Source organism: Notamacropus eugenii, chromosome 2, assembly GCF_028372415.1.
Source record: "Notamacropus eugenii isolate mMacEug1 chromosome 2, mMacEug1.pri_v2, whole genome shotgun sequence".
NCBI classification, from domain to species: Eukaryota; Metazoa; Chordata; class Mammalia; order Diprotodontia; family Macropodidae; genus Notamacropus; species Notamacropus eugenii.
Genome location: NC_092873.1, coordinates 524,019,424 through 524,033,646, shown reverse-complemented (window position 1 = coordinate 524,033,646; position 14,223 = coordinate 524,019,424). Strand labels below are relative to the sequence as shown.

General features: G+C 45.7%; 1 protein-coding gene across 2 annotated transcripts in view; it reads right to left on the bottom strand.

Moving 5' to 3' along the window:
- Nucleotides 1–3,097: 3,097 nt before the first annotated feature.
- Nucleotides 3,098–14,223, bottom strand: part of ALG6 (ALG6 alpha-1,3-glucosyltransferase) — a 53,751-nt gene continuing 42,625 nt past the window's right edge. For both annotated transcript variants that reach the window (XM_072649725.1, XM_072649726.1), the window contains exons 9-15: nucleotides 13,220–13,355; nucleotides 11,462–11,547; nucleotides 10,256–10,340; nucleotides 8,369–8,439; nucleotides 6,449–6,517; nucleotides 6,157–6,355; nucleotides 3,098–4,407 (exon numbers count right to left, since the gene is read on the bottom strand). In XM_072649725.1, the coding sequence (XP_072505826.1) occupies nucleotides 4,210–4,407; nucleotides 6,157–6,355; nucleotides 6,449–6,517; nucleotides 8,369–8,439; nucleotides 10,256–10,340; nucleotides 11,462–11,547; nucleotides 13,220–13,355 (844 nt within the window). In that variant the 3' untranslated portion in view covers nucleotides 3,098–4,209. The remainder of the gene's footprint in view (nucleotides 4,408–6,156; nucleotides 6,356–6,448; nucleotides 6,518–8,368; nucleotides 8,440–10,255; nucleotides 10,341–11,461; nucleotides 11,548–13,219; nucleotides 13,356–14,223) is intronic.

Sequence of the window (14,223 nt, the reverse complement as noted above, 5' to 3'; positions counted from 1 at the left end):
CTGCACCAAGACATGGGTTCGAGGAACAAAGAGGGAATGGTCTTCCCACTCTGTCCTGGTCAGACTCCATTTGTAGCACTGTCTGCCATTCTGGATGCGACACAGTTTAAAGACATTTCTGAGCTGGAGTGACCAGAGAAGAGCCTCGAGTCCGTGGCACGTAAGACTGCTTGAGAGCTGTGGTTTCGGCTGAGGAAGGCGTGTGTGGGGTCATCGCAGCTTTGTTCAAGTGTCTGAAGACCTGCAGTGTGGAATAGGGGCTAGAAGCTCAAGAGGCAGGAGGTGGAAGGGAGCAGTGGGCAGAGCTCCATGTCAGGACAGACTTCCTAATAATGGTAGCTCCCCAAGTGGAGTGGGCAGCGGGCTCCACCTTACTGGAGGCAGAGGCTGGAAGGACCATTTGGTCTAAACTTTTCTCTGGGAACATATGCCAGGGTCATTTGCTAGATTGACTACAAACACAAAGTGTGATAGGATTTTCAGTAAAAGCACGTGATATCAGCTTTGTGAACTGGAGAGTTTTATCATTTTGCAACAGCGGCCACTGCGGTTCAGGACTAACATCTCACTCTGATGCCTCTGCTCCGGGCTGTGCCTGATGACAATCCATGACAGCCCATTCCAACCTACTTCCATGAAAAAATTAATGCTCAGCTCTCAAATTTCCCATTGCATGTTTTTTCCGCCTCCATCAGCCTGTAGGATTATGTGTTACAGTGTCCTTAGTTGGTGTCTCAACCTCTGCCAGACTGTAAGTGCCTTCAGGGCAGGGACTGTCTTTGCTGAATTCTAGGATTCCCCTGGTGCCTGACGGTGTTCTAGATATAGGAGCTGTCTGGTAAAAGTAGGTTGTATTTGTCCTTCGTTCTCAAAGAGGACCATGACATCAGCGAGAGGATGATATGACTTGCAGTTGACTTTGATTTGAGTGAGGGAGGGCTGTGCAAAGTTATTAGCCTCACCAAGCATTGTCAGAGACTCAAGCTGGTATGAGAAATATGTGAAAAGCCCTAAAGTGGAACACCTAAAGGATGAAGAGTAAACACATCTGCCAGGAAGAGAACTTTGAAGTCCATCAGTAAAACAAAAATAATAAAATGCCTCTTACAAAGGGAGGCTAAGTAGCCCACTACAGCCATGTGCCAAGCATGGTACAAAGTATAAGGGGCACAAACATAAGCTTATGAGGTGGTCCCTCACCTCCAGGAGCTCACATTCTAATGGGGAGATGCAGCGCAGAAAGAGAAAGGGGCAAGACAACTGATGAGGAGGTCAAGCGTGGCAGGCTGCAAATGATGTTCAGGAAACAGGTCCAAGCTGGGGATGTACTTCAAGGGACAAGGACATGATAACCCTCAAATCCCCACTCTGGGCACCTAATGATTTTTCTCCTGCTTTTAGGCAATTTCTCAAAATTTAAGACTACCATATGTTAAACTGGTACGAGCCTGAGTGAAAGTTTCTGCCTTAAGACCAAGCTTAGCCTCTCAGGCCCCAACACGCAAGGCAGCCTGCATAGAATGGGAAACAAGGGGTTAAATGACCTTGCTTTGAGTTGTGTAGGCCTGTGCTCACTGCTCCTCAGCCAGTCACTGTGTTTGACCTCTGGAGGGCATCCGAAGCTCTGCCTCTGAACAGCTGGGTCCCCAGACTGGCCCAGCTAGATCAGGTGGCTCTCACTTTATCACCCCTGGAGGCCACATGAAGGACAAGGGCAGAAAGATCCACACACAAAACTCATGTTTTCATAGGGGGAAGGAACATGTGGTCCTGGTCTCCAAGTGACAGACTGAGATCTGAGACCATCATGCTCCCCTCCCACCATCGTCCCATCAGACAGGGCCTTCACAGCCTGCCTCCGAGTTGTGCTTTGTCATTTGGAAAGAAGGCACCATCGAGCTTTCCCCACTCAACTTAAAGGACCATGACCTATATTTGATACGAGTGTGCACCCTGCTTCATTTTAAGGAGCACACAACCAACTTTACTGGAGGTGAAGATAAGGGCATTTCTCATAAATGGCCCCTCTCTAATGACCGAGCAAACATCTGTTATACTTTACCCCAAGGAAAGAAAAGGCATCTCTTCTGCAGTTCACACTACTCTGGGACCGAAGTCTCTGTACTAGTAATTCCTGAGGAACTTTGACCTGGTGACCCATTCTGTGGGACTGTATCAGTGATCCCATCTTCAAATCAGACCCTCTGGGTACAGTCCTCCAGTAAAGGCTTTCAGATAGGATTCAAGGTAAACATCTCATATGCATTCCATAGGAAGTACTTTAAGGAGAAATTTTAATATCTTTAGTCATCAAGCTTGTGTGGTCTGATGGTGTCCTTTTGTCTTTGCCTCTCCCTGGTACGGAGCACAGTGCCTGACAGAAAGCTTGTCTAAAAGTCTAATTCATGGAGAACCAAAATGCTTTAAACTACTTTGGCCTGAAGAATCCGGAAGCTGAAGGAAAACTGCTTTCAAATTGAATTATTCAGATCACTGCATCAGTTTTTCAGTTCTCACAGGTAAAAACCTTCGTGTTTATTATTCTAGATGGTGTTGAAGAATTCACAGCAGAAAACTTTCTGGGAGGCTTCTGCCTTTTGATTGACTCATTTAGGTAATAACAACTTCGTTAAGTATGTTTCTATTCTGATTTATATTAAAGCAGTTACAAATAAAACTTCTATTATTATCTCATGAATCCTGTTCCAGTCCCTCTCATGCACTGAATACAAACATGGTGCTAAAAGCCCTCCCAGCCAGTCCACTGCTGACATGCAGGCACAGTGATTACAGAGGGTGGCCATGGATGGGCAGGAGGGATCCTGCTGATTCGGCAAGGATTCAAGGCTGCTTCTCTGTGCTGACTTGCCCTCAGAGTCTTTGTGCATATTTGCTCTGAGAAAGAAACACTTCATGATTTCTGACTTGCCCACCCCCGGGCTTCACACCCGCGAGCTGGTCACGCAGTCTCTCAGCTGGCCACTCTCCAGAGCCACCCTTGAAAGTGCCATCGATGTGACCTATAAGCACTTTATTAACACATTTTCATTTCTAGATCAGTAGGAATTCATTTTTTAAAAAAATATTGGCAGTGACATGATTTGCTTTATTTTTTATTACATGGTACAAAAGGAAACTATGGCAGAGGTTAAGACACGGAGAAGATACAACCTTCATACCAAGATTCCTTGGTAGGAATGAGCTTTGGCAAGGGGAGCCTCCTTCTACCTTATTAAAGGGTCATGTTAACATGAAGTCTGATACTGAAGTTATTACTGGAGTCGCCTTGGCAGGCTTCATTGTGTCACATGAGAAAAGGATCCAGAGGCACGAAATACTGTGGATGGCCACTTATGTAAACTGCAGAACCCCAGGGAGGGTGGGGGAGGGCAAGAGCTGGGGAGCTTGAATTTAAATTGGGAAGAATTCATTTCTAGTTGCATAAAGTAAATTAGCACTCTAGGTAGTTAAGTCTTTCAGCTTTGTAAAAATAAATAGATATCCATTACACATATGTCCAAATGAAAGAATGTACTTGGGAACTGTCAAATTTCAAACACTTTTAAATTGTCTAAATTGTTTTTTTAAAAAATCACCCAATGTTTGATTTTCCAAGGTTGTTTAAAAACTACTCTAGTTTGATGCACCCAACTAAATTTTGGGGAAGGTCCATAATATGTTCTTTGGGGACAGTCACAACTCCTAAAGCAAGTCTTCATCTGAATTTCAGTATCCTAAGAGTACCCTCTTAAGAAAGAGAAGGCCACATTGTCCCATCCAACTTCAGGGTATATGCAGCCAATTCTAAAACACAACACTTTAGGAAACATCCCTGAAGGAGCCATCAGGAAGGACACATTCCCCTTCCTGACAATCAGCATTTATGAAGTCATATGTTACTGTGGTTAAGGCATAGCTAGAAAGAATCACCTCCATTGTACTTTGGTCCCTCTATGGGAGGCTTGGGGCCCAAGCTTGTCACTGAGTTGGGGTAAGGAACTCTAGTGGTGGAAACTCCAGCCCTGCGATGGGCCAAAGTCTATGACAGAGACGGCTTTCTGATTTCAGCCCTTCCCCACTCTGCCACACCGCCTCTTTGCTCTACGGTACATAATTCTCAACAGAATTTCACTTTTGGACAGCACAAGGTCATGAAATTTCACCAAGTCCCATTTGAGAAATTATCTGGCTCTGCTTTTTTGAAGACAATTAGTTGATTTTCTTCTGATTTCTTCCATCTTTGTGATCCCACAGGATTATAATATTAAAGTAGATCAAGAAAAGGAGAAAGTGCAAACAGGAAAAAAGACACACCAGCACAGGAAAGAGGTCGGGCAGCTTGTGTGGTGGCTCCACAGTGATGCTCATCAGAGTCAGAAGGCTCACCATCATCATGGAGACTAGAAACTGCAAGGAGAAGGAGAGGTCTCAGTAGAGGGGCTGTGTAAAGAGAATGAGCAGCCACATCGCCACGTGCATTTTTCCCAGGAGTCCCCTTGGGACAAAAGGAAGACCTACTCCAGGTTTCACTGTGGGTATCCCCTCCTTCACATATATAAGTGCACACCCACAATGCCGGCCCCTCCTTCACACATACATGCATACGCCCACACGCCCCAGTAACTTCTAAGTGACTGAAAATCCAAGAGATGCCATCTGATGTCACCACGTTCATACTGTATGGCTGTTAAGGATGCTCGTTATCCATTCAATTCAACAAATATGTATTTGAACAGTTAGTATGTACTGGTACTACAAGAAACCCACACAATCAGTATGGCCCCTCCCTGCTTGAGCACCAGCAGCTTAGAGACTTCCTAGAGGAAAATGCCAAGGGGATGAGAACCTGAGCCCTAAAGGATGGCCCCTTCAAGGTGACAGTCTGCAGAGCATGGAGAAACCAAAATGGGGTGGCAGGGTGCATCCCAGGGAGACCATGCAGCCTTCCTTCGCCAGAAGAGCTTCTTCTTGGGGGCACCAGGTCAGTGCCTCATGATTTTAGCCGTAGAGTTACTACTTGGTGGGGTGTCTACACAGAGGAGGGTCACATCGATGACCAGGATGCCCATCTCTCTGTTGTCTACTGGGCTTTGACCCCTCAGCAACAAAGTTGCTGTCAAGTCAGGCATAGGCACAGAGAGAATGTTCAGCAAGGACCACCCCCCCTAAAAAAATCTACTTACTTGAGTGCTCTACCTTCTGCGTCTGTTAAGAGAGTTTTAACAAAGCACATTGCTCTGGCATCTGTCCTTTAAGTGAAGGTGTCCATGATCCCCTTAGCCCCAAGTGACCTTTCTTATTTGTTATGGACAGTGGAAAGTTCTCTGGAATGGAGTCATGAGCTCTGGCTTTGCCCTTGGCCAAGGGCAGATTTAATATGCCTCAGTTTCTTCATTTGTACAGTGGGGATAATAGAATTTGCACCACCTCCTCCCAAGATGGTGGTGAGGAGAGCACTTCTGCAGAATTTAGAGTGTGATTTAAATGGGCACTGTTATCATGGCTCTTCATGTGGGCCTGTTTTCTCATCTCCCCTACTCGACTGTAAATCAGACAAAGGCAGGTCCTGTTACTCATCTCTGTGTGCCCCCTCCCCTTGCACCAGAATGACACTTAATAAACAGTAGGTGCTCTACAGATTACCTTTTGGAGAAAAAGGAAACAATTCTGGTCTAGAAAAAAACTCTGGGAAGCAAAAACTCCATGGACGTGGTCTTGTCTGTTTTGGTCAGATGACCTACGTGATGCCAGTATTTTTTTATAGTGTGTAAATAATGCCCTTATTTTAACCATAACCTGTAATATTTTTAAAGCATCTAGCAAAAGGCTTATTCATGGAGCATTGCTGAATCTTACTTGCCCTCCCTAATCTACTGCTTTCCTTGATTCTTCCTCAATGATCCAGGGAAAACCAGAGCTGCAGCAATAGGACAAACATCCCGTGTGGCTGCGCCCCAGACAACCTGAGGCCCTTGGGACAGATGGAGAACCATGCTGGTCAGCAGGAAGGCAGTTTCTTCTTAACTTCCAAGCCTCTATCCTTGGGCAAGGGTGCACTTTGGGTCACTAAATACCTAGTAATGATCAGGAAAGTGCTGTTGCCTCTCCAGAGAGAGATGGGCAAAATGGGACATCCTTGACAATGACATGACTTACCCAAGTTTTTAACATTTTAGCAGGAACCTTGAAACCAGGGATGTGCCTCCGAACATACATGGAAAAGGATTTTAATTGCAGTTCTTCTTCAGAAATGTTTTCAAATATTGAAAAGGAAGCTGCACAGGCTACGGAAAAGCCTAGAGTGGTCACCACGGAAGCCAGTGCTAGCTGGTCTTTCAGAAGAAGAGGAAGCATGCTGGGGAAGAAAACAAGCAAGATACAGCCATGTGAAACTCAACAGGGAAGCCTGGGGGAATGCAGAGAAAGGTCAAATGCCCACCTGACTCACCTAAATGTTGAAATAAGTAAAAACCATACCGACATAAAGGGAACTTCATTTAGAATTAAGCAGACTGGTCTAAAAGGAGAAAGAAAGATATTTTAATACATTGAATACACAGAATTGTAATTCTGACTTCTGCTCTTAAACCAGAATGTAAAACTATTGTGCCTGCCTGACTTGTTCTTACTGGGCTGAGACACAGAGCCTTGTGTGTGGAGCTAAGGCATCACTGTTCCTTTTCTCTAACAATCCAAATGAAGGGAGATTCCAGCTCCGCAGAAATTGCCTGGGTTTCCTCCCAGGGTGGAGGTAGCTCTTCATTACACAGAAAACATCTTCTCCCCTCTCCACCCCCTCCCCCCACACCACCTTTTCTTTCTCTTGCAACAACTAACCCCAGAAAGGTTACAACAGACCTCACAGACTCCTACAAAATGTTACAAATGGGAGGGGTTTAGGACTTGCCTGCTCCAACCTTCCCATCCTACAGATGAGAAAACTAAGGTCCAGAGAGATAAAGTGACTCAAGATTCCAGGGCTAGGTGACAGCAGAGATGGGCCTCGGCCATTTCAGGCTCTTCCTGACAGACTGAATGGCCTCTCTGAGCAACAGAAAAGTGAAATCTTAGAGGGAAAGGGGGACAGCTCTCTTGATTCTCTCCTCCTGAGCCATCCTAAAGAATAACCAAGTCCTTAAGACCACAATTTGCAATGTTGTTCACCCTGACACACCTTCCCAACCAATAGCCAAGTACACAAGAGAGAGGCCAGGGAAAGGATGGGGGATGAAGAATTAAGGGGCCGCGTCACACTGAAGCCTGGATCCAAATGACGCTCCAGAGGGGTTTGTGCCTGACATACTCAGTGACCTCATCAGAGGAAGGTGCTGAACCTGGCAAACACTGAAACGGTCCCGTGACCCCAGAGATCCGGCAATGCCAGAACTGGCCAGATCCCTGTTTTTCCTCCAGACGTGCTGTCTGGACTCTGTGTGTGCTCCCTTCCATTCCCCCGGCAATGCAGTCCAAGATGACAAGCTCCTGACTTAACTGTGTGTGCAAGGATGTATCTAACAAGAACTTTCCTGTTACTGTGGCAGTGCTGCTTCTCCACCTAAGTAAGGTAACTTCCTCCCCTCCCCAGGGGAGCCCCAATCAGGCCAGAAGGGATACTGGGTGGGGTGGGATGCTGAGTGTTGGGGCCCACTGACTAGCGTGGGCAGCACACCCAACTCGTTCACATTTTCTCCATCACTTTTTTGTGTACACACAAGCAACACCACAGGAAGCCAAGCCCTGATCGGCAGCTTGCCGCTTTCCAAGGTATCAGTGCTCACCCTCCCACTTGCTCTCTTGTAAGTCAGTACCTTCCCCCCATCTAAAAACCAGGAGAATGCGAGAAAGGAAAACCGCAGGATTTGTAACTCAAACATTCACATTATTATCCACAAGTGAATAAGCCTTTCTTTCACCCTCCTTCATCAACTGAATTCCAGCAGTTGTGGCTTCCCTGTTTGGGAAATACTCAGACGAGGTTCACAGGACCATCACTTCAAGTGAAAACGGTGCTCATGTGATGTGCCCCGAGCATGGTCCTGACAACAAGACTGCTCCTTCTGAAGTTGGCTGCAAATTCAGCCGCCAGAAGGAGAAAGAAATAAGGGGAAGGGATGAAGGCATCAAGATGAATTCAGACACGGGTTCCAGAATCTGGAACCCCAGGAGCCATTTAAGACACTGACTAGCCTCACTCACCTGCTCGTTCCATTCTACAAACATTTTTCAATCTCTGACTGACTCCATGTGGGGCCCACTGCATCTGTACAGTTTATTTACGGTATCTATAATGCATGATAGCGTGCAAAATACGGCCTACATTTCTATCTATAAAGCACAGATTTGTTACATGGAGCAAGATTTTACTTACAATGAGACCAAAAGGATGGATTTTTCATGTACTTGGAAGGCGAATAAGAAGAATGACAAAGCACAGCTAACCTTTACAGGAGGAACAAAAGGAAAATGGGACATAAAATCAGTACACAGTGATTTCAGTACGATTCCTTCGGTAAGATGTGCATCATGCCAGAGGAATAAAATTCATTTACATCAATTCTGGCATCCCATTAAATGCTTAGAAGCAACGTTATTATTAAAAAGCTACAAATAACTACTTACAACGCATTCACTTAATAGGAAGCAAAACCTCGGAGATCCTGGAGAGCAACAGCGGCACCTTCACCTTCCACTTACAATGCGGAAATTTTAAGATCAAAAGTATGGAGGGATAAGAACACCCCAATCACACTGTAATTCCTCAAATATATCTTAATTCTAAAAATGTGCTGTCAACTGGAGAGGAAATTTAAATTCATGATTTGGTTTCTCAAGGTTTAAGAAAACAAAGAGATTCTAGAGAAATCATTCTCAGCGCGTGCACTCTTATTCTCAAAATGCACCGGTGCTAGGAGCTACCCAAACAGACAGTAACTTTGAAAAACTTGCTGAGCCATGCACTCACACTAATAAATGAAATTCCACTAAAAAGAACAAATATGTCAGTGATTACAGTGAGACTTTTTAAGCTGTGAAATGTTGGCAATTAAAACACTAAGATTCACTCTGGACACATCAGCAACAGCAGAATGAAGGAAATCATTCCTGCAGGTCAGTTCTACCAGAGATGAGCACGAGGACACAACGACTGCTGGAGGGGACGGGCTCCTGGAGTAGAGCAGAGGACGGTGACCGCTGCAGAGGGTCTGGAGTGTGCAGCAGGGGAGACTAGAAAACAGGAGGGTGGAGGGAAGCGCTTCTAAGAGCCTCAGTGGGCAGCTAGGTGGCACAGCGGACAGAGTGCCAGCCTGGAGGCAGGGAGACCTGAGTTCAAATCTGGCCTCAGACCCTTACTAGCTGTGGGACCCTGGGCAAGTCACTTCACCCTGTTTGCCTCAGTTTCCTCATCTGAGAAGGAAATGACAAACCCCTCCAGTATCTCTGCCAAGAAAACCCCAAATGGGGTCATGAAGAGCTGGACACAACTAAAAACAACTGAACAACGAAAAGCCTAAAGAGATAAGGATTATCCTATAGCTAATACTCTGTAACCATGTTTGCTACCTTGTCTTTATCCAATACCCTCTGTTCAAAAGACAGAATTATTATACTCATTATCATATTATATCACATTCAATTATGACATTGAACATACTGTTCATTATGTTAACCTTGCAAATCATCACAACACTGCCCACTCTTCCTAAAGCCACGACCGGTTACACCCCCACTGCTCAAAAGCCCCCGGGTTCTACAAGAACCTGCCACTTGCAGAGACTGCTACTCAAATTGTCACCCCCCAAATAAATCCTCAGGAAAATCCAACCCCAAATTAATGGAATGGGAAAAATACCCCACCTCTATTTTACATGGCCATACAGCAAACAAGCACAACAGATGGGGGCTGGGGGACAGGGCAGGGGCCTGGCAGCGGGGGTCTGGCAGGGGGAGCCTGGCAGCAGGGGCCTGAATGGGGATTCAGCAGTTTCTATATTGCAGTTCTCCTCTAGCTCCACTAGGCCACACTGTTTCCATAAAATACATTCTCTTTCTCTTCTAGGAGTAAAGCTACTCAAGACAAAGCAGGACCCTCAGGAAGATCCCAAGGTTTTCCAAACTGGCCCAAAGAAACCTCGAGCTGCACAAATTCACTCGTACAGAACCAAGTGTGTTCTGCCCGCTTACTCCATGAGCCAGATCAAAGCACTGAGTGTGAGGAAGAGAACAATCTCACTTTTTAAAGGAGGGCCAAACTTACCAGCGTATATTTAAAGCCTTGGAGACTGGGCTGAAGGGTTAGTTTGATACACGCAGGAAGCAGGCTCAGGAATGTGAACACGAAGCTAAAAGAGATTAAAGGGTTTGTTGGAGCAGATTCTCCATTTTCCCAAAATGGCACCCACCTCCCATCTCATGGCTCAGGCCCCAGGCCTGCACATGCCCTCAGACTCCTCTCTGGGGCTCCCTCAGTTCAGCATCACTGTTCCTGTCCCTGCCCAAGTCTTTATTCTGCATATCCATATTTATGTATGCACTGAACCCTAGTCCCCCAACTGGACCCATCTCTGTGCTGGTCCCCCAATACCAGTACCCAGTCGAGGGCCCAAAAAACCCATCATGCAATTTTCGTTATAAAAATTCTGTTTTTCAACTTAAGAAACATAAAATTATGGACAGATGAATATGTAGATTAAGGACATAATAATAACGACAATAACAGAGGCAGCTCCCAGCACAGGGACAAGGAGACCGGGCCTGAACTCAGGAGCCTGAGTTCAAATCTAGTCTCAGACACTTCCTAGATGCCAGACCCTGGACAAGCCATTCTGTCTTTGTTTGCTTCAGCTTCCTTGACTATAAAATGGAGATGATGAGAGCTAGCCCATACCTGGAAGGGCTGTGGTGAGGACCCCAAGGGATAATAATTATAAAGCAATTCGCTCCAGGCCAGGCACAGAGAAGACACACAGAAATGGCAGCTATTTGCTGCTGTTGTGTTCATTGTTTTGATCAGATCTCCCATCCCCCTGGCTTATCCTCTCTCCCAACCTATGCAAGCAGCGACTTAGACGGGAGAAGGTCTCATCCCTGTTAGTGGTACCAAAGGCAGTAAAAAATGCTGGCCAGCAGTGAGGAAGGAGTGGGGAAAAAATGGGAGTCCATGTAGACCCGGGTCATTCAGGACAGGAGGGAGGCTCCCTCTGAGCACCGAGGAGGACACACTCTCTGGGGCCACGCGCCAGGCGCCGGGCCATCCCTTCACTCTGAGCCCAAATCACGGCCAAGAAGCTAAATCATGTTCTTTTTTGTTTTTTCAAGGCAAACAGTTCATTTCAGAAATGCTCTCATCCAAATGACTGACACACAGCATGGTCAGGCCTTCAGTTTTCTGAAAAATACATTTTTCCCCAGTGATGACCCCAGGACCCTTACAGACACAAAGCATTACTACAAGAGCTCCTACCTCAACATCAGCTGGACGTGAGGCGACAGAAGGTCCTTGACCTTCAGAAGGACGTTGAGACTGCACCAAAAATTGGCTACTTTGTCCTTAAAAGAGAATCACTCATTTTAGATTTTGTTATATACAAGAGAAATTTTTAGACATGAATTAAGCCAGGAGGAAGGGAGGGAGAAAGATACGGAACTCAAAATCTCATAAAAGTAAATGCTAAAAATTGTCTTACATGTAACTGGAGGAAAAAATAAAATACTATTTTAAAAAATAAAGGAGAAAAAATGAATAAAGCCCATCTCTCCATGTATTCTTATCCTATGGTAAGGGAGAGGGGACAACTTGGTTCAGACTTCTGAGGTGCAGTTCGTAACGAAAGTTTAGGAAAGAATGTGCCTAAAATAGCTGAGAATTCCTTGCACCGTGTGTCTCCCCAGGCAGTCAATATCACCCCAAATTTTAAAATATGGCACTTTAAATCATTTTCTTTGGACATGTTCTGAAAAGACTATTTTTCCCAACATGTTGTTATACACCTGAATTTACAAAAATAACTCACTGCTAGCGATGAGAGAGTTAACCACTAATAAATCAAGAAGTTTAAAGCCATTAGCAGTTGTGCAAGGATCACTTTCAAAATTAAATCTGTAACCCAGCCTCTCCACAGCTGCTTCAATCACAGCTGTGCAGGCCTAACATCAAGAAAGCGGCTGGCCCACAAGCGAGCTGTTGCCCCCCCCACCCCCCCACCCCCTGCGCAGCCACAGAGGAGAAGGTCTTCCTGCTGACCGAGGATTAGAAGGGACCAGGGAGCCTGGCAGCACCCGCCAACAAACGCTTAAGATGCCGGCAAGAAATGTTCTGTTCCCATTTCTGAAATGGAAGCTGAGTCAGAGAACGTGGGAGAGGCCCACAGTCCTCCACTCACCGGCCTCTGCTCTGAGAGCACATCTGATTTACTTAAGGGAATGACTTCCTGCTCAGCACAGAACACATCTGAGTCCCTTACAGGTAAAAATAACATACACACAGATGTGTCCATACAAACTCCCACCTTCTTGGGTTCGTTAAAAACACTGGCTAGATACATGGAAAAATGATTTTAAAATATGAAGAAACTTTGTATTTTTTTAAAAACTCTAAACATACACCTTTAAATGGCATTCCTTTAAAACTTCTTTTTTCTGCAACAAAAGGTGACATTTTCAGGGTCGGTGCTTGCCTAGCACTTGTCAAGAGACCGACTCTGAACATGCTGGCTAGGCTTCACTTGACATTGGGGAAAAACTTTTTTGGTATTACCTAATTACTGAGTTTAACTTGCCACTATATACATAATATTATATCAAAGAAGAGTGATGAAACTAGAATTAAAGTTCAAAGTTTTCAGTAAAAAAAACCGTCTACTGATTGTTTCTGAGGTTTCCCAAATAATTTCCTTAGACTGGAGAAGAGAAAGAACGCCGAGCTCCCCCCACCCCCGCCGGGGAGCTGCGAACTTTACAGCTGCATCTTCTGACAGTGTCATTTACTACGGAATGCATTTCAGTGGAAAAATGTGGGCCTGAAATATGGATCTGATGATGGCATCAATATTAGCCTCTCATATACTGTCCTACAAGATGCCAGCTGAGCTTGGGGTTAAATCCTGGATTAAGTAACTGGCAAAGGGGGAGGGTAGGAGGGGCCTGGCTCAAGTTTCCACCCCTAAAGGTCACGGGGGAGGTTTCTCAAGGGAAGGGCCGGGAGCAAAGTCAGTAAACACGCCTCGAAGAGTCCCCGGCCAACTGGGAAGAGTCTTCTTAGCACTTGCACGATCTGTTCCACTTCTGTAAAAAAGGGTAGCCAGCAGAGAGCGAAGGCAGCGACCACTGTCACGATGAGTTGAATGAGCAGCAGCAGCCTGGAGCACAAAGAAAGCAGGTTGGAGACCGGCGGTGACGTTGACGAGTTACCCTCCTGCTCACTCTGTAGCCTACTTCACATCCAAAGTCCAGGGATAAAATGTAAATGGCAGAGGAATGCTGGATGGGTGTTGTTACTATGGGGGGAGACTGGCCCGGGGAGGGAGGGAGAGGAGAGGGGCTCTGGGGAGCTAATGCCTATCAAAATCCAGAACAAAAAAATTACCATCTGATGAAAATGCAGCCTCTTCAGGCTCAAAGACAAAAGGCATGCCCATCCCTGGCTAATATTTAACTCTAATTGCTGCAGGAAAAATTAATAGCATGAGCAATTTAAAAACAATTTGTCAAATGGATTCAAATAACAGGGCACGGAGACTGGACCTGTACCTTAACTGGTACAGGAACCTCCCAGAGGAGGAAATTCCCTCCATCAGCACAGGTTAGCATCTCCCTGCAATGACTGTCTTGGAGAGCTGGCTACAGCCCTGAGCCAGTAGGGCTCACAGGAGGAACTGAACCTGGATCATCCTGGCTCTGAGATCGGCTCTCAATCCACTAAACCATGCTCACCGTCTCTCACCCTCAAACAATACATAGATAAAACAATGCATCCAAACTCAGGGTGTTCTCTTAGAGCGGCTTGGAAACCTGTGGGGAAGGATAAGGCTCTAACTATAAAACTAAATAATACGGAAGAAAAGTAGCTAAGACAAGGAAAGACAAACAGTGAATGCAGTGCTCTGTAACTGGCCAAAGAAAAGACCTGGGAAGTCCACACACTAATGCACGGGAGATGTCTGTCTTAACATTTCAAACTCACTTTTGCTTGAGTACAGAGGTAAACATGGCATTTATTCGTGACAG